General features: G+C 45.4%; 1 protein-coding gene across 1 annotated transcript in view; it reads right to left on the minus strand.

Annotated features, from left to right (window-relative positions):
* LOC114591104 (uncharacterized) overlaps nt 1-24151 on the minus strand; it is a 65147-nt gene that overhangs the window by 34397 nt on the left and 6599 nt on the right. The window contains 5 exon segments of the mRNA XM_077923587.1: nt 2103-2994; nt 11417-11602; nt 11669-12044; nt 12127-12242; nt 22670-23341. Of these exon segments, the coding sequence (XP_077779713.1) occupies nt 2103-2994; nt 11417-11602; nt 11669-12044; nt 12127-12242; nt 22670-23341 (2242 nt within the window).

Below are 24151 nucleotides of genomic sequence, written 5' to 3' on the forward strand. Positions count from 1 at the left end.
CCCGTGAGTAGCATGGAAATTTGGGCTCTAAAGGAAAAATTTCTTGAATTAGGAACGAGCGGGGAAAGGTTAAAAAGGAAGTCTGCCCCCCCTCTTTGTAAACAACTTAAAGCAAAGGACCTGCTAGCTAAGGTCGAGAGAATTTTCCTTGTCTTTTTGGCGAAAGACTTTAATTTCACGGTTTGATATTACAAGAATTTTTACTGGAGGATAAAAGATTAATTTTGAGAGCTGAAGTTCTACCCCCCCCCCCCCGGACCTGGGATCGTCCCGTGAGAGAGCCTGTTGAAGAAATATTAAAGTGCTTGACAGCTGTCAAGTTAGCTGTCAAGACGGAAAAAGAGAACTCTGTTTTTGTTGCTTCTGCTGGTTATATTTGCTACAATTTGTTGAAAACAAGGAAGGGCTGATACAAAATAACTTGATTTTTGGACTCGAGCTGAAAAGAATATTAAGGAACTAAAATCCTCCTAAAGGGACTTAGTGACATTACAGGAATGGCTGGAGGAGGGAAAATCCAGGCTGAATTGGACAGAGTATTTGTTCTCTTGGGAAAGTTACAAGGCCAATTTGATGTTTTGGCTACAAATGTTACAACTCTGGACTTAACAGTAAATAACATTCTTGAATCTGATAAGGTTTTGAAACAAGAAGCCTATTCAATTGGACAAATAGAGAAATCTGAGAGTTTTGAGAATACGGAGGAGGAGACATATGTCGCCCCTGAAGAAAAGGAAGGAGGAGCTGAAATTTTGCAGATGTTAAAGGAGAGTTGCACCTTGAGGCCTGGCAGGATGGCAAGAAAGGAAAATAAAAATCTGATGTGGAAAGCCCGGCCTGAAATGGAAATTGAGAAATGGAGAGATCTTCTTATGTGGAGATCAGAAGACCTAAGGATTACAAATGTGATTAAGGTGGAAGTTAGAGCTTTGGGGATTTTTGGACTTGAAAGGAGCAAGAAACAAGAATTGGAATACCCCATAGGCTCTACTCTTAAGTATGGAGGCCTAGCTGGAAGAGACATGGATCCTGTTGGGCCGGAGCTTCTCCAAGATTTGGTGTTTAATATTAAGGACTATCAAAAAGACCGGCAGAGAGGAACTGAGAGACAATTAAGAGCCTCGGACGTGAGATCTCCAGGCTGATAGTAGATTAAGACTGATGGACACTTGTGGGGGCTGAAACCGGGAAAGGGGGTGGAGCTTGGGAATCCAAAGGGTTCATAATTACAATTTATTTTGTTTTTATTTTGTTTGTCACTGGTATGTAAAGTGGGAAATTCGTGGAAGGGAATCTTGGTCGATCTTAGAAAAAAAATGTTATAAGAATAAGAATCGATGTATAAGTTCGATGTTTAAGTTTGGATAAGGGAAAATTGGACTTTTAAAATGAACTAAATTAAATGAAAACAAGGTTAGCAGCTGTAATGACTAAGTTAAAAGAAAAGAAAGGTTAAAAACTAAATGAAATTAAGGGAGAGGACTTGCTGAATTAATAATTTGAAATTGGAATACAGAAAGGGGAGGTATGAGGAGGTCAGGGAAGTAAGTTATAAGAAAATAAGGGATTGAAATTATACTTGTTTTTGTCTGTGTCTTGTATTACTGTGTTATAATTTTTGAAATTTTAATAAATATCTTTTTAAAAAAGAGTAATAAAAAGAGAAGCAAAAGGAATAAAAAACATACAAAATTTATTGATGAATACAACAAACACATTAAAATACTTATAGAAGCAAGTGCCAAGTAAAACATGCATTTAAAAAGAAGTACCAGTGATTGGAGCAATACACTGAAGTAGAAGAATGGAGAAAGAGAAGCATTTGCAAGATCTCTCTGCCTCTCCATTGCTGTCTTGTGCCGATTCAACTGACGTGAAATGAGTGCGCTATCATAAAAGCTTTCCCCACACTTGTGGGTTACTTAGTGGGAATTGTCTTGTGCTGATTAATTAGATATTTAAAAAAGGGACTTGCTTCAGCCTGAGAAGCTCTGCGATGTCTCCTATTTATGCGTCAGTTGATGTAACCCAAGGCTTCCACTGCACCCAAATGTTCTGGAACAAATGGAACATACAAAACATTTCTTTTCAGGGTGGGTTACATTATGTTCAACAAGACTTGGTTCAGAAGCATGGCTCAGGCCAAAATCTGGCTCCTCTCCTCTATGAATTCTCTGATGTGCCATAAGGGAGGTGCTGCACCTGAAGCTCTCTCCGCATTCTGAGCATTTGTGAGGTCCTTCTTCAATGTGCATCTTGTTATGTTTAATGAGATCAAACGGAGAAGTAAAGTCCTTGTCGCATTTTGAGCATTTGTATGTTTTCTCCACTTCATGGGTTCTCTGGTGAGCGTTGAGATGTATGCTACGATCGAAGCTCTGCCCACATTTTGAGCATTTATAAGGCTTCTCTTTAGTGTGGATTCTTTGATGCTGCCTAAGGTTGGATCGGGTACTGTAACTCTTGCCACATTCTGAGCATTTGTATGGCCTCTCCCCTGTGTGGGTTCTCTGGTGTACATTCAAAGTGCTCTTTTGATTGAAGATCTTCCCACATTTTTCACATTGATAAGGCTTCTCTTTCGTGTGGATTCTTTGATGCACCCTAAGGTTGGGTTGAGTTAGGTAACTCTTGCCACATTCTGAGCATTTGTGTGGCCTCTCCCCTGTGTGGGTTCTCTGGTGTACGTTCAAGTTGGACTTATGACTGAAGCTCTGCCCGCATTCTGAGCATTTACAAGGCTTCTCTTTAGTGTGGCTAACTTGGTGCGAGGCAAGGCTTGACTTACGACTGAAGCTTCTTCCACATTCCTCACATTTATAGGGCTTCTCTCCCGTGTGACTTCTTTCATGCAGAACAAGGGACGTCTTAGTCTTATAGCTTTTCCCACACCACATACATAAATAGGGGGCCTCTCCTGTGTGAACTCTTTGGTGTTGATAAAGGTTTGACTTGTGTTTGAAGCTTTTTCCACATCGGCTACATTGATAGGGTCTCTCTTCCACCTGAGTTCTCTGTATAACATTCTCGTTCATCTCTTTGTGCTCAGGCCCCGTTGAGAACATCGCAGAACCTTCTCCTTCATTCTCAGTTATGTGCATATCATCTGCTGAAATCAAGGGGAGAAAGTCTTGATGGGACCCCAAAGGAGAAGGAAAGCTTCCGTTGGCTCTCTACTAAATGTGTGGTTTCATTCATTGAAATTGCCTGTCTCCCATAGTGCGAGTTATTTATTTCCCCTATGTCTGTTACAATATGCTGCTGAAAGAAACCTTGCCCAGCAGATCTTTCCTTTCCTCTAAAGCAGGCACTTAAGAGATTGAAGGGAATATTAATGGTTTAAGAATGACCGGTAGTTTACTGTAATTAAACAACAGTATATGCGGGTGGCACTGTGGGTTAAACCACAGAGCCTAGGACTTGCCATCAGAAGGTCGGTGGTTTGAATCCACAAGATGAGGTGAGCTCCCATTGCTCGCTCCCTACTCCTGCCAACCTAGTAGTTTGAAAGCACGTCAAAGTGCAAGTAGATAAATAGGTACTGCTCTGGCAGGAAGGTAAACAGTGTTTCTGTGCGCTGTTCTCATTTGCCAGAAGCGGCTTAGCCATGCTGGCCACATGACCTGGAAGCTGTACGCCGGCTCCCTCAGCCAATAAAGCGATATGAGTGCCGCCACCCCAGAGTCGGTCACGACTGGACCTAATGGTCTGGGGTCCCTTTACTTTTTAATACTGCTGAAGTTTGATGTGTTTGTTGGTTTGCGTGCTCTGGTGGAACAATTAGGATCCACGCCCTTGTCTAACCCAAGACAGGGTTTTATTTTCTTATGAAAGATAATCAGGTATTGTGAATGCATTGGCAGAATTCCTGATTATCTTGCCTCCCTAGATACATAAGAATGTAAGGTATTATCACGCTCTGCAGTTCATGTGGTGACCAGGTGGTGGCCATGCCAACCAAAGCATGAGGAACAGGTGGCTGACCCAGGTGAACTGCAGGGGGAGCGGATATGCAAGGAGGTGAGATATAAACGGCGGGGCTTTAGTCAAGTGGGGGGAGGGCAAAGGGGTAGGGGAAGATGGAACTTGCCTACAATCCTGCCCTCCTCGTTCTCCTTGTTTTCCTTCTGCAGCTGCCTCTGCTCAACTAAAACTGGAGTCTGGTCTGCATCAGGGAGATTTGCAGGCTCCTCTTCCTTCTCCTCCGGTATCAACTGAAACAGCAGAAAGGAATCCTTTCAATAGCAACCTTTTGTTCAAGCGGGAGCAACAGTCCACATCATCTTTTTCACTCACCCTCTGCAAGTGAGAAATTAGGGCTGCGTTTGTTCACACCACACATTTAAGGTGTGCCCATTTATTGCACACACACCCAATCTCCAAGTGGTGCGGTATTCCCAGGGGTTCCATGCGCTTACCGAGGGCTCAGTTTCCTCAGAATGTGGGACAGCGGAGACTGTGGTATCTTGATAATAAATGGTTTATTTACACATCTAAGCAACCTGAGCTCCGATGGAGGGTCTCACAGCATTAATGCCCCCCCCCCAAGGGTCTTGCTTCTCCAACCCGCTATAGCAGCTATTTTGATGGTGGCGCCCCCAGCGCTTTCCAGGACCTTCAGACCCTGAAGACATGGGGAATCCCTTGTTGAGGGCTAGATAAAACAATATGGAAGAGGCCAGTGTGGTGTAGTGGTTAAGAGCGGTAGTCTCATAATCTGGGGAACCGGGTTCGCGTCTCCGCTCCTCCACATGCAGCTGCTGGGTGACCTTGGGCCAGTCACACTTCTCTGAAGTCTCTCAGCCCCACTCACCTCACAGAGTGTTTGTTGTGGGGGAGGAAGGGAAAGGAGAATGTTAGCCGCTTTGAGACTCCTTAAAGGGAGTGAAAGGCGTGATATCAAATCCAAACTCTTCTTCTTCATCTAGTCTACTGTGGCCTGCACATGGCCTTCTCAACCACTAGGAGGACAGGGCGTGTTATGGCCAGCAGAGCCAGACTAGAGTCTGGTGGTGCAGTTCCCAAGAAGTTCTACCAGAGGGCTGGAGCCTTTCGCTGATTGGCTACAGAGTAAACTAGACACCGAGGGGGGAGGAGCAGCACTTTTGGAGGGAAAAGAAAAGGAGCCATTTCTGAGGGAGAGAGTTAGATAGGGCTGGATTTGAGAAGACGGACAGGATTTGATTGGAGATGTTAGAGCGGGTTCAGGTTGAGGGATAGGGTTCAGGATAGGATTTGATGGAGAACTGGTTCCTATTTGACTTGAACATCTCCCTAATTATTTCCCTGTATTCAAACACCACAGCTCGCGTCCGAAGTGGTCCCAACGGCTCCCTCACTACTCCATTTTCAACGGCCAAGGGCGTCCGACAAGGTTGTCTCTTAGCCCCTCTACTGTTTAATCTCTATCTTCATGATGCAATTTCCACTTTGAAGCCAGCATCTAAGTACCCTCCTCACTTAGCAGGCCACCCCGTTGCTTCCCTTTTCTATGCTGATGATGCCGTCATCTTATCCAGAACAGCTGCGGACCTAGCAAATGCAGTTAATGCATTTATCGCCTATTGTAAGGCGGAAGCTCTTAATATTAATTATAAAAAATCGAAAGTCCTCCACTTCACTCGTTCCCGCAAACTCAAGCTGGAGCCGCTTAAGATCACAGGTGGCTACTTAGAAAAGGTAAAAGCCTTTAAATATCTAGGCTTAATATTCACTTATAATCTCTCCTGGACCACCCATCTACAATCTGCCTTTCTCGCTGCAACCACTACCTCTAACGCCATTGTCCGATTTTACCACCAGAAGGGCGGCAAACACCTTCCAGCAGCAATTCAAATATTTAATGCCAAAGTTGTCCCTAAATTATTATATGGATGCGAAGTATGGACTACAGCAATATCAGGTAACTTGGATCGCCCTCTTCATATGTTTCTGAGATCTCTTTCCGGCGCCCCGAGATGTGTCTCAGGTGCAGCCCTACGACTCGAGTTCGCCCAGCCCTCAATTGTAAAACGAGCATGGAGTCGAGCCATTTCCTATAGCTCCCACCTACTAGCATCGGATGCTCGAATTAGAGGTGGTTTTTCCAATCTGATCCTAAGAGATATTCATAATTCCCCTTGGAAAACTACAATTAACCTCAAATTCCGCTCTCTTCTCAATTTGAATTGTAAAACTGTTCTTAACTTAGAGTGTATCAGCCCGGCGGCCCTACCTCCAATTAAAAAGAAACTACAGCAACTTGACTTCTCTAACACAGCTTCCCATGCAAGAGGGCTGTGTTCAGGCCTAGCCCTAGCTATTCCACCCCCTGAAGGGATCCCTCTATATTGCTTCACAATTTCTTCGGAGGCTAAGCGAAGGGCCTTTACCTGTGCCCGTCTCAACTGTTTTCCTACAGCAGTTCTGTCGGGTCGTTATTCCAGAGTTCCCATCGCAAATAGAACATGCACCTGTAATGACACGGCCCTGGAGACTATGGAACATGTAATGCTCTTCTGTCCTAACTGGACAGATGAAAGATCTCGGTTTTTAACCCCTCTCGTGAACAAGCTTCATCTCCCAATCCAGCCTTGGATAGTGTCCCTTTTTTTGCAGGATTCTGATTGTTGGATTACCGAGATGACAGCTAACTTCCTGCTTAGTGTGATGAAGAGGAAAGCGGCACCAACTTCTTCCTTAACACCACAGCTGCAGTCGATACGCCGCACAATCGAACGAAGTTCCAAGTAGCCTTATTGTACAAGGACAATGGAGTTAGGAGAAATCTGAGGAGCTGAAGGACCCTTTAACGGTCCTCCCCCAGCCTCAGCAGTTTTTTTTTTGTCTGTCTTTTTGTTTCTGTACTATCTGTCGCTCGATCTTTTAAATCCCCTGTCGCTTTTGTTATCCCCCTTTTTTTCCCTTTAAGTATTTGCCCAGGACGATATCTACCTTTACCTCCCCACCCCCATTTTATGTTGTTATTTCAATGTATATCATGCTATGGCCACACGGCTAATGCAATAAAATTTACGACTTGAACATCCACACTGAGGGTGTTAGCAAGAGGACAGAGCCTCACAGCTTTACATATATGGAGAAAGTGTTGAGGGTTTGGGAAATGTAGACAGACAGGGATGTTCTGGAAGGGCTGAGACTGAGCCAGGAGAGGGAGAAGCTGTGGGAATACAGACTCCATGGGTCTCGAGTTCTTCTAGGTAAAGAAGACTCCTAAACCAGTCCCCTGGGTCTATTATTCCATTTGGAATAACTCAGGAATGAGATGATTACGAGAGTGTGTAACTGAAGAAAAGTGCCCCTCACTCACGGACCAAAGTATTAATCCGCAAAGGAAGCTGTGCTGTATTAAATGTATTTAACTGAACCACCTGTCATAACTAAGTAGCAGAAACTGAACCGAGCATTTTACCACCTCTTCTAGAACCTAAACATCTAACTGAAGTGTACCAACTGATTTTTAGCAACCAAAGTTTAAGAAGAGCCGTGCCTAGAGCATTATGTTTAAGCCTGTGGCATCTTTATAAAAGTTAACTTTTACTTGAAAGAATGGATTTCCTGACCCGCTTTATTTCACAAACTTCTTTTAGTTTAATAAAACTTTTCACGCGTGTTTGAGCGAGTCCTGCCCGAGACTCTAATCTACTATGTTTTCCCTCACAGGACAAACTGTGCTTAATTATAGAAATTTGTGCAATTGGCGTACAGTGAAGAGTGTGTGCTATATTTAATGGGGGGCAGTTAGCATAAGATTGCCAGATTTTTTTCAATGAATCCGGGGACACTTTTCAATTTCCATAGGAATGATAGGATTTTGTCAGGGGACTGATTTGTAAAAACGGGGAACGGGGAAGTCTGGTAGCCTTAAGTTAGTGGGGTGAGTGCACCACACTATTAATTGGTAGTAAGCGGGTGGGTCTGCCACAGAGCTCAACCCTTGGCCCCACAACCAACCCTCCGACGGCATCACAGCCAGTGGTAACTAAACGCCCACCAATTTAGATCCCTTTAAAATATGATTGGCCTCAGCCCAGTATACCTGAAGGAGCGTCTCCACCCCCATCGTTTTGCCCGGACGCAGAGGTCCAGCGCTGAGGGCCTTCTGGCGGTTCCCTCATTGCGAGAAGCAAAGGTACAGGAAACCAGGCAGAGGGTCTTCTCGGTAGTGGCATTTAGAAGACATCTGAAGGCAGCCCTGTTTAGGGAAGTTTTTAATGTGTGACATTTTAATGTATTCTTAATTTTTGTTGGAAGCTGCCCAGAGTGGCTGGGGAACCCCAGCCAGATGGGCGGGGTACAATAATAAATTATTATTATTATTATTATTATTATTATTATTATTATTATTATTATTATTATATTCATGGAAGTGAAGGCTGTCAACAGCCGGTAGCCATGGCGGCTCTGTTCTGTCTCCCCAGTCAGAGGAGGTAATGCGTCTCAATACGAGTTTTGGGAGACCGCAGAAGAGGAGAGAGCTCTTGTTCTTGCATGTTTCCCCACAGGCATCTGTTTGGCCACTGAGAGAACAGAATGATGGACTAGATGGGCCATTGGCCTCTGCTTCTTAATTATTTCACCTGGAAGGAGAGCATGACTTCGACGTCTCACGGTTCTTCATACCAGTAAGCAGTGCTTTTTTCCTTGAAAAATGTTTAGGGGTACTCTCATTTCCCTACTCATATTGAAATACTGCCCCTTAATGAGGCCAGACTTGGATTCACAAAATGTGTAGGGGTCTGCGTACCTCTGCGTCCCCCGCAAAAAAGCACTGCCAGTGAGGATTCATAGAGTCATGGTCCTCCATGGGTCACAGATACAGGTCTCTCAACTCTGGAAGAGAATGCGGGATATGTAACGGAGACACCCAAGATATTAGGGATATTCCCACACCCAGAGAGCTATGAGGAAGGGCCTCGCGTTAAGCCAGGCATCCCCAAACTTGGCCCTCCAGATGTTTTGGGACTCTGCAACTCCTACCATCCCCAGCTAACAGGACCAGTGGTCAGGGATGATGGGAATTGTAGTCTCAAAAAACATCTAGAGGGCTGAGTTTGGGGATGCCTGCGTTAAGCAGATTTCCTCCAAACACTACACCATGACCCTCATCTATTTGTACATGTACAGTGGTACCTCAGTTTACATATGCTTCAGGTTACAGACTCCGCTAACCCAGAAATAGTAGCTTGGGTTAAGAACTTTGCTTCAGGATGAGAATAGAAATCGTGCTCTGGAGGCAGCGGGAGGCCCCATTAGCTAAAGTGGTGTTTCAGGTTAAGAACAGTTTCAGGTTAAGAATAGACCTCCGGAACGAAATAAGTACTTAACCCGAGGTACCACTGTATTCTTTTCTATACAGTTTGCAAGGAACAAGCAGTAGTTAAGATCAACTGCAAATACGGGTTTAAATATGGGCCCTAGGCCTTTATCTAAAAAAGCATTGTAATAGAACACAGGCATTGTTCCAGTGTTAATGTTTTAATTGATTGGTTCTTACTATATTTTGACACTCTGTACTTGCTTTTGGCTTGTGATGGGATCATTGTACATTGTGTGAACTGCTTCAATATTTTGCTGTACCAAGCGGCATATACGTTAGTAAAATGAATGAATGAAATGAATGCTTGGAGGAAGCCAGGACTGTTTAAAGAGATACCTTTAAAAGCATGGCATTAATGTGGTCATTATTTTTTTGCACCGGCAAAGTTCACCTACTCCTAAGGATGCTGATGCTTCCTGGCAGGGACTTTGAGGTCCATCTCCCCGGCACTGCAGTCTTCAAACCTAATATTTCTGCTTCAAGGACACCTCCAAATAAGAAAACATTGAATGCCAAAGCTCCTTTACGGAAGATGATAAAGGAAGAAAGAAGGGAAACTGAAACTGAAACTAAACTTGGGAAAGCCCCTCCTGCCTCCCACTCCCAGATACATTAATCCAGAGCTTTCTAAACTGTGTGTTGCCACACAATAGTGTGTTGGCTGAAGTATGTAGGTATATTGTGCAAATTCTTCCCATGCTCCTCCTGGGGCTGGAAAGGGGTTAGTTTAACCTTCAGTTTGCTGGAAAAACTGAATTGCTGTGTCGAAAAATGATGCATGTCTAAAAGGCGTTGACACCAACATGAAAAGTTTGGAAACCTGTACAGCAACGCCCTTTTCTTCCTAATCTTGTGCGTTTCAACCAAAGTCTGTTGCCTGTTGCAACAGCACTTTCCTCACCAAATTCCACTCCCACTACTAGGCACCTCCCAGTTGAGCTTCCATTCTCCTCTGAAGAAATGAAAGAATCCCTTTAACTCACCCAGGAAAGTAGAAAGGAAAATGGGTCTACTATCCAGCCCCAATGCAGCATTCAATCTGGGGCTGGAAGATTAAAAGCTAGGATGTCAGCGCCCAGGAAGCAGAGCAGAAATGGGAACTCTATGTTAAGCTTCTCCTACAAGATCCCATGACGTTTTCTCTTGAGCTCTAGACAGGTGGTGCTGAATTTAGGAGTCACCTCTTGCATCCCAGACTTCTTCTCCCCCAGCTGTGCACATGCTCAGGTGAATGGGGCCAGCTGCTGATTGTTTCTGAGGGATTTGCAAAGGCTGCTGGGAAATGAAGTTCACAGGGAGGAAAACTGAGCCAAGACCAGCAACCAGGCAGCTGAGAAAGATTCCCTCTCTCTCCTCTTGCATTTTGATTCCTAGCCTTCCTGTTCTCTTTTAAAATTTAAATCCAAAATTTATTTTCATATATATTTTCCACATTAAAAATAAGAAGGCATGACTTAGGGAAGACAGATTGGCCCACAGGCCAGAGGTTCTACAGCCATGTGCAATGAGAAAAGCTGTTTAATAAACGGCATTACAGTATGTTTAAAACTGCAAACTCGACAGGGAGCGAGAGTAATAACATGAGAAGCAAAAGGGGTAAAAACCTACAAAATTTATTCGTGAATACAACAAACACATTAAAATGGTTATAGAAGTATTAAAACACATTAAAATACTTATAGTGCCAAGTAAAACATGCATTTAAAAAGGAGTACCAGTGATTGGAGCAATACACTGAAGTACAAGAATGGAGAAAGAGAAGCATTTGCAAGATCTCTCTGCCTCTCCATTGCTGTCTTGTGCCGATTAAACTGACGTGAAATGAGTGCACTATCATAAAAGCTTTCCCCACACTTGTGGGTTACTTAGTGGGAATTGTCTTGTGCTGATTAATTAGATATTTAAAAAAGGGTCTTGCTTCAGCCTGAGAAGCTCTGCGATGTCTCCTATTTATGCTTCAGTTGATGTAACCCAAGGCTTCCGCTACACCCAAATGTTCTGGAACAAATGGAACATACGAAGCATTTCTTTTCAGGGCGGGTTACATTATGTTCAACAAGACTTGCTTCAGAAGCATGGCTCAGGCCAAAATCTGGCTCCTCTCCTCTATGAGTTCTCTGATGTTCCCTAAGGGAGGTGGTGCACCTGAAGCTCTCTCCGCATTCTGAGCATTTGTGAGGTCCTTCTTCAATGTGCATCCTGTTATGTTTAATGAGATCAAACGGAGAAGTAAAGTCCTTGTCGCATTTTGAGCATTTGTATGTTTTCTCCACTTCATGGGTTCTCAGGTGTGTGTTGAGATGTGTGCTATGATCGAAGCTCTGACCACATTTTGAGCATTTTTAAGGCTTCTCTTTCGTGTGGATTCTTTGATGCTTCCTAAGGTTGGATCGGGTAATGTAACTCTTGCCACATTCTGAGCATTTGTATGGCCTCTCCCCTGTGTGGGTTCTCTGGTGTACGTTGAAGTTGCACTTGTGACTGAAGCTCTGCCCACATTCTGAACATTGATAAGGCTTCTCTTCGGTGTGGATTCTTTGATGAACTGTAAGGTTGGATCGGGTAATGTAACACTTGCCACATTCTGAGCATTTGTATGGCCTCTCCCCTTTGTGGGTTCTCTGGTGTACGTTGAAGTTGCACTTGTGACTGAAGCTCTGCCCACATTCTGAGCATTTATAAGGCTTCTCTTTAGTGCGAGGCAAGGTTTGATCTATGACTGAAGCTTCTTCCACATTCCTCACATTTATAGGGCTTCTCTCCCGTGTGACTTCTTTCATGCCTCATAAGGGATGAGCTGGTCTTACAGCTTTTCCCACACCACATACACAAATAGGGGGCCTCTTCTGAGTGAACTCTTTGGTGTTCATGAACGTTCAACTTGTGTTTGAAGCTTTTTCCACATCGGCTGCATTGATAGGGTCTCTCTTCCACCTGAGTTCCCTGTATAACATTCTTGTTCATCTCTTTGTGCTCAGGCCCCGTTGAGAACATCGCACAACGTTCTCCTTCATTCTCAGTTACCTGCATATCATCTGCTGAAATCAAGGGGAGAAAGTCTTGATGGGACCCCAAAGGAGAAGGAAAGCTTCCATTGGCTCTCTACTAAATGTGTGGTTTCATTAATTGAACTTGGCTATTTCCCATAGTGCGAGTTATTTATTTCCCCCTATGTCTGTTAGAATATGCTGCTGAAAGACACCTTGCCCAGCAGATCTTTCCTTTCCTCTAAAGCAGAAGTTTAAGAGATTGAAGGGAATTTAATGGCTTAAGAATTACTGGTAGCTTACTGGAATTAGGTAAAGGTAAAGGGACCCCTGACCATTAGGTCCAGTCGCGACCGACTCTGGGCTTGCGGCGCTCATCTTGCTTTATTGGCCGATGTACAGCTTCCAGGTTACGTGGCCAGCATGACTTAAGCTGCTTCTGGAGAATCAGAGCAGCGTACAGAAACGCCATTTACCTTCCCGCTGCACCAGTACCTATTTATCTACTTGCACTTTGATGTGCTTTCGAACTGCAAGGTTGGCAGAAGCAGGGACCAAGCAACGGGAGCTCACCCCGTCGCAGGGATTCGAACCACCGACCTTCTGATCGTCAAGTCCTAGGCTCTGTGGTTTAACCCACAGCACCACCTGCATCCCTTTACTGGAATTAAACAAGCGTATACTGCTGAAATTTGATGTGTTCATTGGTTTGCATGCTCTGGGGGAACAATTAGGATACAAGTGCTTGTATAACCTGGGACAGGGATTTATTTTCTTATGAAACAAAATCACTTATTGTGAATGCATTGGCACAATTCCTGATTTTCTTGCCTTCCTAGATAAATAAGAATGTAAGATATTATCACGCTTTGCAGTTCATGTGGTGACCAGTAGGTGGCCATGCCAAATGCTGCATGAGGAACAGCTTTCTGACACAGGGGAACTGCGGGGGGGGGGATATGCAAGGAGGTGAGATACAAAAGGGGGGGCTTTAGTCAAGTGGGAGGGGAGGGCAAAGGGGTAGGGGAAGACGGAACTTGCCTACAATCCTCCCCTCCTCGTTCTCCTTCTTTTCCTTCTGCAGCTGCCTCTGCTCAACTAAAACTGAAGCCTGGCCTGCGTCAGGGAGATTTGCAGGCTCCTCTTCCTTCTCCTCCGGTATCAACTGAAACAGCAGAAAGGAATCCTTTCAATAGCTAAAGCAACAGTCCACACCATCTTTTTCACTCACCCTCTGCAAGTGAGAAATTATGGCTGCGTTTGTTCACACCACACATTTAAGGTGTGCCCATTTATTGCACACATACCCAATCTCCAAGTCGTGCGGTATTCCCAGGGGTTCCCTGCGCTTACCAAGGGCTCGGTTTCTTCAGAATGAGGGATAGCTGAGACTGTGGTATCTCGATAATAAATGGTTTATTTACACATCTAAGCCACCTGAGCTCCGATGGAGGGGCTCACAGCATTAATGCCCCCCAAAGGGTCTTGCTTCTCCAACCCGCCATAGCAGCTATTTTGAGGCGGGCGCCCCCAGTGTTCTCCAGGACCTTCAGACCCTGAAGACATGTGGAATCCTTTGTTGAGGGCTTGATAAAACAATATGAAAGAGGCAACCCTATCTAGTCTACTGTGGCCTGCACATGGCCTTCTCAACTGTAGAATTGATTGATTTATTGATCTGGCGTGACCCCGCTAATTGCTTTACGATCCTCAATTAGCTCTTTATGTCCGGCACACTTCCCTGCGACACTCTGCTCCGTCTCAGCAGCTCCAGTCACGCCGTAGCAGAGATAACAAAGCGGGAAAGCTATCACGTAGCTTCACTTAGCTTCCAGACAAACACACAGAGCCCGGTTTGTCTATTTACAGTTCTTTATTCCGACATTTCTCAGGAAAATCCAGGACTATTTGCAGCCATGACAAAACTGCGTCCTTTCCCCTCAAAGCACAGAGAGAAAACAGCAAACTCCTCCCAAACTCCTCCCAGCTTCGAAAGCTGACGTCAGAATGTTGAGGCATCGTGGGAATAACTTAACCTGTTAAGTTCCAAACTCCACACCCCCCCTTGCCGAACATTCTGACAAGACCCTTTTGAGTTCAACACCTTTCCCTTTGTCTTGTGCCCCTTCCCGGCATCTTTCCCAGGCACCTGTTGAACCCCTTCAACACTCCCAGAATCACACTGTGCAAAACTTACCCATGCACTTGTGGCCTGATACCTTTCAGGTGGAACACCCTTTGTTGTGCGACTGGACCTTCTAGGCACAAACTCAGATGTTATCTCTGACCCACCGCCACCAGAAAGTGTGTCCTCAGCATCACGGGATTCCCCCTCTGACTTAAAGCGTTTTCGAATCCTCTCCATTACACTCACAGGAGAACTAGGCTCGCTTTTGGGTGCTCTCTTAACATCTTGTGGAGAAGCTACAGATACCTCATCCTGCTCCTGACTTTGGTCAGTGACCTGATCGTCATCATCGGATTCTGAACCCTGATCCTGGACCTGATCCTCATCACCGGGATCAGCCTCTGCTTCCCTTTCCTCCTCAGAATCAGACAGACATTCTGAGAGCAGATCACGCTGGACAGCAGTCTTTGACCTTTTATCCTGCTCATAGAACTCAGCGTGTTTACTGATCAGCACCTTACTCTGATCACCTGATGGAGATGCAAACCTCCATGCACGCGCTTCTGGCTCATACCCGCAGAAGATCATTTTCCGGAACTTGGATCCATCTGGCCCCTGCAAAGCAGTAGGTACCGGCACAGATGCACTTGAACCAAACATACGCAGAAAATGAATCTGGCGTTTCCTGCCATGCAACAACCCAAAAGGTGTGTCACCTACCAGTGAATTGTAGGTGCGATTCCAGGTGAAGCCCACATACTTGATTGCCTCCAGCCAAAACCTTGGAGGTAACCCAGCATCTGCCAGCATCACCTGTGCAGCCTTAACCAGAGCCTCACTTCTCAGCTCTGCCACCCCCCTCTGATTGGGTGAAGTCACTGTGTGACGTATCCCTTTCTTGTGAAAGAACTTCTGCAAAGCAGACCCTGTAAACTGAGCGCCTCTGTCACTGGTGACTGCTTGCACTCTGGTGGAAAACCTTCGTTCCACCTCCTCAATCCATCCTTTGATCAGCTGTGCTGCATCATCCCTGGATTTGAGACCCTGGTTCCCGGAGTTCTGCGTAAAATTATCCTGCACCGTCAGAAGAAACCTTGCACCTCCCAGACTTGCTTCCCTTACAGGACCCCACAAATCTATGTGGACCAGTTCAAAAGGTTTTGTGGTTACCCTCTCCACTTTTGGATAACTGCATCCTTTTACCTTTGCCAGTCTGCAAGTTTCACATTTTACAGCACATCCACATTCTGTAATTTCACAACCTTTGGAAACCTCAGGCAGCACCTGTAGTTCTTCTAGAGAACCATGAGCTGTTTTTGCATGCCACGCATGTGCACATGTCACGTGATTGTTGATTTTAGCACGTAGAGCCTGTGCTTTCCCAACCTTCCCCTCACCCTCCAGAGGTGTTTTAAGAACAAAGAGATCATTCTGCCCCTTTTTAACCTTGGCAAATATCCTCCCTCCTTTGGAGATTGTGCAGACAGCATCTTCGAAACAAACCTTAAACCCCTTTTTCAACAAATAAGGCACAGATAAAAGACAGTGGTGCATCCCAGGAACGGTACAAAATTCCAACGTCTCCTGTAAGACAGAAACATGCACATGTACAGTATTAGTTACATTCTTTTTCTGCCCATTTGCAAAGAGTACAGTTTTCCCAGCCGGAATTGCCTTGCAATTCCACATCTCGACAGCAGGGGTCTCTGGAATCAAATTGCAATTTGCTGCAGAGTCTATTACAAAACAAAGCTCTGAGCCTGTCCCACAGCTGTCTTCAAACAAAGCCAGACTAGCTGTTAGTTGATACATCTCCTCACGTTGTTTGCCACGTCCTTCCCTTGCGTTCCCACGCTGGCCTCCTCTTCCAGACTGGTTACCATGGAAACCCGACTGATTCCCATGGAAAGTGTCCTTGAAGCCTTCCTGTGCAGCTGCCCTCGCTCTCTGTGGACAGTCTCTTTTGAAATGACTGTTGGATCCACACACATAGCAACGACGAACTCCAGTGGAAAAACACTGCCCGGGGCTCCTCCCAGCTGGCCTTCTTCCAGAAAAGCACTCCTTGCCAGCTCCGCCCCCTCTGAACCGCCACTTCATTCCAGCAGGCTTCTCAAACTTGCCTTTGGAATTCTTTGCCCCCCCACTTCTCACAGGGCTCCCAGGACGCTTTCCTGTGCCCCTTCTGGTGGGTAAAGGGCTCCCAGCAGCCTGCCGCTTTCCCGGCTCCTCACGCAGACACGTTGCAGCACTCACGCAGCTTTTAGACCCTGCAAAACTGGCAGCAACAGCAGCAGTGGCAATAGTCCCTTCGCCCCCCTCTGGAGCCCCACAGCCCTTCCCAGCTGTGCACCGGCTCTCACGAAGGTGGTCAGCGCCATCTTGCCTTTCCTGTTCTGATGCAGCCATCTCCCGGCCCTTGCTTCCGCCTCCAGCCTCACAAGCTTCCTGGAGCGCTAGCCAAGCGACCTCTGGCTTCCTGGCACCCAGAACAATAGACTTCAGATCAGCAGCCAGGTTGCCCAACTTCTTAAAGTGAGCTTTTCAAACGGCAACGTCCTCCAAGACCTGGCTGTCTGCCATTTTCTTCCGTTCTCCCAAGGGGCCCCAAGCTCACTCACCAGCTTATCCGGCACCCGTCCGTGGAGAAACGATTCCTTGCTGCTCTCAGCTCTCAGCTCCGCAGCTCTCTTAGCAACAGGCAAAAAACCTCACCACCTTCTGCCGTAGCTCCGTTGCTCTAAACCGCAACTTCAAAGTGTTCCGCCAGCCTCCAGTGATAGCTTTACGATCGGTGATTAAGGTCCATAACCTGTAGAATTGATTGATTTATTGATCTGGCGTGACCCTGCTAATTGCTTTACGATCCTCAATTAGCTCTTTATGTCCGGCACACTTCCCTGCGACACTCTGCTCCATCTCAGCAGCTCCAGTCACGCCGTAGCAGAGATAACACAGCGGGAAAGCTATCACGTAGCTTCACTTAGCTTCCAGACAAACACACAGAGCCCGGTTTGTCTATTTACAGTTCTTTATTCCGACATTTCTCAGGAAAATCCAGGACTATTTGCAGCCATGACAAAACTGCGTCCTTTCCCCTCAAAGCACAGAGAGAAAACAGCAAACTCCTCCCAAACTCCTCCCAGCTTCGAAAGCTGACGTCAGAATGTTGAGGCATCATGGGAATAACTTAACCTGTTAAGTTCCAAACTCCACATCAACCACAAGAGGGACAGGGCATGTGATGGCCAGCAGAGCCAGACTAGAGTCTGCTGGTGCAGTTCCCAAGAAATTCCACCAGAGGGCTGGAGCCTTTTGCTGATTGGCTACAAAGTCAACTAGACACGGGGGGGGGGGAGCAGCACTTTCGGAGGGAAAATAAAAGGAGCCATTTCTGAGGAAGAGAGTTAGATAGGGCTGGATTTGAGAAGATGGACAGGATTTGATTGGAGATGTTAGAGCGGGTTCAGGTTGAGGGATAGGGTTCAGGATAGGATTTGATGGAGAACTAGTTCATATTTGAGTTGAACATCCACACTGAGGATGTTAGCAAGAGGACAGAGCCTCATAGCTTTACATATAAGGAGAAATTGTTGAGGGTTTGGGAAATGTATACAGACAGGAATGTTCTGGAACGGCTGAGACTGAGCCAGGAGAGGGAGAAGCTGTGGTAATACAGACTCCATGGGTCTCGAGTTCTTCTAGGTAAAGAAGACTCCTAAACAAGTCCCCTGGGTCTATTATTCCATTTGGAATACCTCAGGAATGAGATGATTAAGAGAGTATGTAACCGAAGAAAAGTGCCCCTCACTCACGAACCAAAGTATTAATCTGCAAAGGAAGCTGTGCTGTATTAAATGTATTTAACTGAACCACCTGTCATAACTAAGTAGCAGAAACTGAACCCAGCATTTTACCACCTCTTCTAGAACCTAAACATCTAACTGAAGTGCACGAACTGCTTTTTAGCAACCAAAGTTTAAGAAGAGCCGTGTCTAGAGCATTATGTTTAAGCCTGTGGCATCTTTAGAAAAGTTAACTTTTACTTGAAAGAATGCATTTCCTGACCCGCTTTATTTCACAAACTTCTTTCAGTTTAATAAAACTTTTCATGCGTGTTTGAGCAAGTCCTGCCCGAGACTCTAATCTACTACGTTTTCCCTCACACTAGACCCCCACAGGACAAACTGTGGTTAATTGCAGAAATTTGTGCAATTGGCATACAGTGAAGAGTGTGTGCTATATTTAATGGGGGGCAGTTAGCGTAAGATTGCCAGATTTTTTTCAATGAATCCGGGGACACTTTTCAATTTCCATAGGAATGATAGGATTTCGTCAGGGGACTGATTTGTAAATCCGGGGACTGTTCCTGGGATACAGGGACGTCTGGTAGCCTGAAGTTAGTGGGGTGAGTCCACTGCACTATTAATTGGTAGTAAGTGGGTGGGTCTGCCACAGAGCTCAACCTGTGGCCCCACAACCAACCCTCTGGCAGCATAACAGCCAGTGGTAACTAAACGCCCACCAATTTAGATCCCTTTAAAATATGATTGGCCTCAGCCCAGTATACCTGAAGGAGTGTCTCCACCCCCATCGTTCTGCCCAGACACTGAGGTCCAGCGCCGAGGGCCTTCTGGCGGTTCCCTCACTGCGAGAAGCCAAGTTACAGGGAACCAGGCAGAGGGCCTTCTCGGTAGTGGCACCCGCCCTGTGGAACGCCCTCCCATCAGATGTCAAAGAGATAAACAACTACCTGACATTTAGAAGACATCTGAAGGCAGCCTTGTTCACGGAAGTTTTTAATGTGTGACATTTTAATGTATTTTTAATCTTTGTTGGAAGCCGCCCAGAGTGGCTGGAGAACCCCAACCAGATGGGCGGGGTACAAATAAATTAACAATAACAACAACAACAACAACAATAATAATAATAATAATAATAATAATAATAATAATAATAGTTTTGTTGTTGTTGTTGTTGTTGTTACAGTGGTGCCTCGCAAGACAAAATTAATCCGTTCCGCGAGTCTCTTCGTCTTGCGGTTTTTTCGTCTTGCGAAGCACAGCTATTAGCGACTTAGCGGCTGTTAATGGCTTAGCAGCTTAGCTGCTATTAACAGCTTAGCGGCTTTAAGAAAAAGGAAACAAACACGCAAGAACTCGCAAGACGTTTCGTCTTGCGTAGCAAACCCATAGGGAAATTTGTCTTTCGGAACGACTCAAAAAATGGAAAACGCTTTTGTCTAGTGAGTTTTTCGTCTTGCGAGGCATTCGTCTTGTGGGGCACCACTGTATTATTATTATTATTATTATTATTATTATTATTATTATTATTATCATCATTATTATATTCATGGAAGTGAAGGCTGTCAACAGCCGGTAGCCATGGCGGCTCTGTTCTGTCTCCCCAGTCAGAGGAGGTAATGCATCTGAATATGAGTTTTGGGGGACCACAGAAGAGGAGAGAGCTCTTGTTCTTGCATGTTTCCCCACAGGCATCTGTTTGGCCACTGAGAGAACAGAATGATGGACTAGATGGGCCATTGGCCTCTGCTTCTTAATTATTTCACCTGGAAGGAGAGCATGGCTTCAACGTCTCACGGTTCTTCATACCAGTAAGCAGTGCTTTTTTCCTTGAAAAATGTTTAGGGGTACTCTCATTTCCCTACTCATATTGAAATACTGCCCCTTAATGAGGCCAGACTTGGATTCACAAAATGTTTAGGGGTCTGCGTACCTCTGCGTCCCCCGCAAAAAAGCACTGCCAGTGAGGATTCATAGAGTCATGGTCCTCCATGGGTCACAGATACAGGTCTCTCAACTCTGTAAGAGAATGTGGGATATGTAACGGAGACACCCAAGATATTAGGGATATTCCCACACCCAGAGAGCTATGAGGAAGGGCCTCGCGTTAAGCCAGGCATCCCCAAACTTGGCCCTCCAGATGTTTTGGGACTCTACAACTCCTACCATCCCCAGCTAACAGGACCAGTGGTCAGGGATGATGGGAATTGTAGTCTCAAAAAACATCTAGAGGGCTGAGTTTGGGGATGCCTGCGTTAAGCAGATTTCCTCCAAACACTACACCATGACCCTCATCTATTTGTACATGTACAGTGGTACCTCGGTTTACATATGCTTCAGGTTACAGACTCCGCTAACCCAGAAATAGTAGCTTGGGTTAAGAACTTTGCTTCAGGATGAGAATAGAAATCGTGCTCTGGCGGCAGCGGGAGGCCCCATTAGCTAAAGTGGTGTTTCAGGTTAAGAACAGTTTCAGGTTAAGAATAGACCTCCGGAACGAAATAAGTACTTAACCCGAGGTACCACTGTATTCTTTTCTATACAGTTTGCAAGGAAAAAGCAGTAGTTAAGATCAACTGCAAATACGGGTTTAAATATGGGCCCCATGCCTTTATCTAAAAAAGCATTGTAAGAGAACACAGGCATTATTCAAGTCTTAATGTTTTGATTGATTGGTTCTTACTGTATTTTGACACTCTGTACTTGCTTTTGGCTTGTGATGGGATCATTGTACATTGTGTGAACTGCTTCAATATTTTGCTGTACCAAGCGGCATATACGTTAGTAAAATGAATGAATGAAATGAATGCTTGGAGGAAGCCAGGACTGTTTAAAGAGATACCTTTAAAAGCATGGCATTAATGTGGTCATTATTTTTTTGCACCGGCAAAGTTCACCTACTCCTAAGGATGCTGATGCTTCCTGGCAGGGACTTTGAGGTCCATCTCCCCAGCACTGCAGTCTTCAAACCTAATATTTCTGCTTCAAGGACACCTCCAAATAAGAAAACATTGAATGCCAAAGCTCCTTTACGGAAGATGATAAAGGAAGAAAGAAGGGAAACTGAAACTGAAACTAAACTTGGGAAAGGCCCTCCTTCCACCTCCCACTCCCAAATACATTAACCCAGAGCTTTCTAAACTGTGTGTTGCCACACAATAGTGTGTTGGCTGAAGTATGTAGGTATATTGTGCAAATTCTTCCCATGCTCCTCCTTGGGCTGGAAAGGGGTTAACAACACTTTCCTCACCAAATTCCACTCCCACCACTAGGCACCTCCCAGATTCAGCTTCCATCCTCCTCTGAAGAAATGAAAGAATCCCTTCAACTCACCCAGGAAAGTAGAAAGGAAAGCAGGTCTACTATCCAGCCCCAATGCAGCACTCACTCTGGGGTTGGAAGATGAAAAACTAGGATGTCCGCACCCAGGAAGCAGAGCAGAAATGGGAACTCTATGTTAAGCTTCTCCTACAGGATCTCATGATGTTTTCTCTTGAGCTCTAGACAGGTGGTGCTGAATTTATGACTCGCCTCCTGCATCCCAGACTTCTTCTCCCCCAGCTGTCCACATGCTCAGGTAAATGGGGCCAGCTGCTGATTGTTTCTGAGGGATTTGCAAAGGCTGCTGGGAAATGAAGTTCACAGGGAGGAAAACTGAGCCAAGACCAGCAACCAGGCAGCTGAGAAAGATTCCCTCTCTCTCCTCTTGCACTTTGATTTCTAGCCTTCCTGGTCTCTTTTAAAATTTAAATCCAAAATTTATTTTCATATATATTTTCCACATAAGAACATTAAAAGTAAGAAGGCATGGCTTGGGGAAGACAGATTGGCCCACAGGCCAGAGTTTCTACGGCCATGTGCAATGGGAAAAGCTGTTTAATAAACGTTGTTATACTATGTTTAAAACTGCAACCTTGACAGGGAGCGAGAGTAATAAAGAGAGAAGCAAAAGGGGTAAAAACCTACAAACTTTATTGGTGAATACAGCAAACACATTAAAATACTTATAGAAGCAAGTGCCAAGTAAAACATGCATTTAAAAAGAAGTACCAGTGATTGGAGCAATACACTGAAGTAGAAGAATGGAGAAAGAGAAGCATTTGCAAGATCTCTCTGCCTCTCCATTGCTGTCTTGTGCCGATTCAACTGACGTGAAATGAGTGCACTATCATAAAAGCTTTCCCCACACTTGAGGGTTAATGAGTGGGAGTTGTCTTGTGCTGATTAATTAGATATTTAAAAAAGGGTCTTGCTTCAGCTTGAGCAGCTCTGCGATGTCTCCTATTTATGCTTCAGTTGGTGTAACCCAAGGCTTCCGCTACACCCAAATGTTCTGGAACAAATGGAACATACGAAACATTTCTTTTCAGGGCGGGTCACGTTATGTTCAACAAGAGTTGGTTCAGAAGCATGGCTCAGGCCAAAATCTGGCTCCTCTCCTCCATGAATTCTCTGATGTTCCCTAAGGGAGGTGCTGCACCTGAAACTCACTCCGCATTTTGAGCATTTGTGAGGTCCTTCTTCAATGTGCATCCTGTTATGTTTAATGAGATCAAATGGAGAAGTAAAGTCCTTCTGGCAGTTTGAGCATTTGTATGTTTTCTCCACTTCATGGGTTCTCAGGTGTGTGTTGAGATGTGTGCTATGATCGAAGCTCTGACCACATTCTGAGCATTCTTAAGGCTTCTCTTTCGTGTGGATTCTTTGATGCTTCCTAAGGTTGGATCGGGTAATGTAACTCTTGCCACATTCTGAGCATTTGTATGGCCTCTCCCCTGTGTGGGTTCTCTGGTGTACGTTGAAGTTGGACTTGTGACTGAAGCTCTTCCCGCATTCTGAGCATTGATAAGGCTTCTCTTTAGTGTGGGTTACTTGGTGTATGGCAAGGTTTGACTTACGACCGAAGCTTTTTCCACATTCCTCACATTTATAGGGCTTCTCTCCCGTGTGACTTCCTTCATGCCTCATAAGGGATGAGCTGGTCTTATAGCTTTTCCCACACCACATACATAAATAGGGGGCCTCTGCTGTGTGAACTCTTTGGTGTTCATAAAGGTTTGACTTGTGTTTGAAGCTTTTTCCACATCGGCTGCATTGATAGGGTCTCTCTTCCACCTGAGTTCCCTGTGTAACATTCTCGTTCATCTCTTTGTGCTCAGGCTCCATTGACAACATCGCACAACGTTCTCCTTCATTCTCAGTTACCTGCGTATCATCTGCTGAAATCAAGGGGAGAAAGTCTCGTTGGTGAACCAAAGCAGCACAGGAAAATGCCGTTTACCTTCCTGCTGCAGCAATACCTATTTATCTACTTGCACTTCAATGTGCTTTCAAACTACTAGGTTGCAAGAGCAGGGACCGAGCAACGGGAGCTCACCCTGTCACGGGGATTCAAACTGCCAACCTTCCGATCAGCAAATCCTAGGCTCTCTGGTTTAGCCCACAGCGCCACCCGCATCCCTTTACTGGAATTAAAGAACAGTATACTGCTGAAATTTGATGTGTTTGCTGGTTTGCATGCTCTAGCAGAACAATTAGGATACAAGTCCCTGTATAACCTGGGGCAGGGATTCATTTTCTTATGAAACAAAATCACTTATTGTGAATGCATTGGCACAATTCCTGGTTTTCTTCCCTTCCTAGATAAATAAGAATGTAAGGTATTGTCATGCTCTGCAGTTCATGTGGTGACCAGTAGGTGGCCATGCCAACAGAAGCATGTGGAACAGCTGGCCAGCCCAGGTGAGCTGGGGGGGGGGGGAATATGCAAGGCGGTGAGAAATAAAAGGAGGCCTTCAGTCAGGTGTGGGGAAGGGCAAAGGGGTAGGTGGGTTTGGCACGTATAGCAGGATAGGGGGAGTCTGAACTTACCCCAAATCCTGCCCTCCCCATCATCCTCTTCCTCCTGGGTTTC

This window comes from Podarcis muralis, chromosome 2, assembly GCF_964188315.1.
Source record: "Podarcis muralis chromosome 2, rPodMur119.hap1.1, whole genome shotgun sequence".
NCBI lineage: Eukaryota > Metazoa > Chordata > Lepidosauria > Squamata > Lacertidae > Podarcis > Podarcis muralis.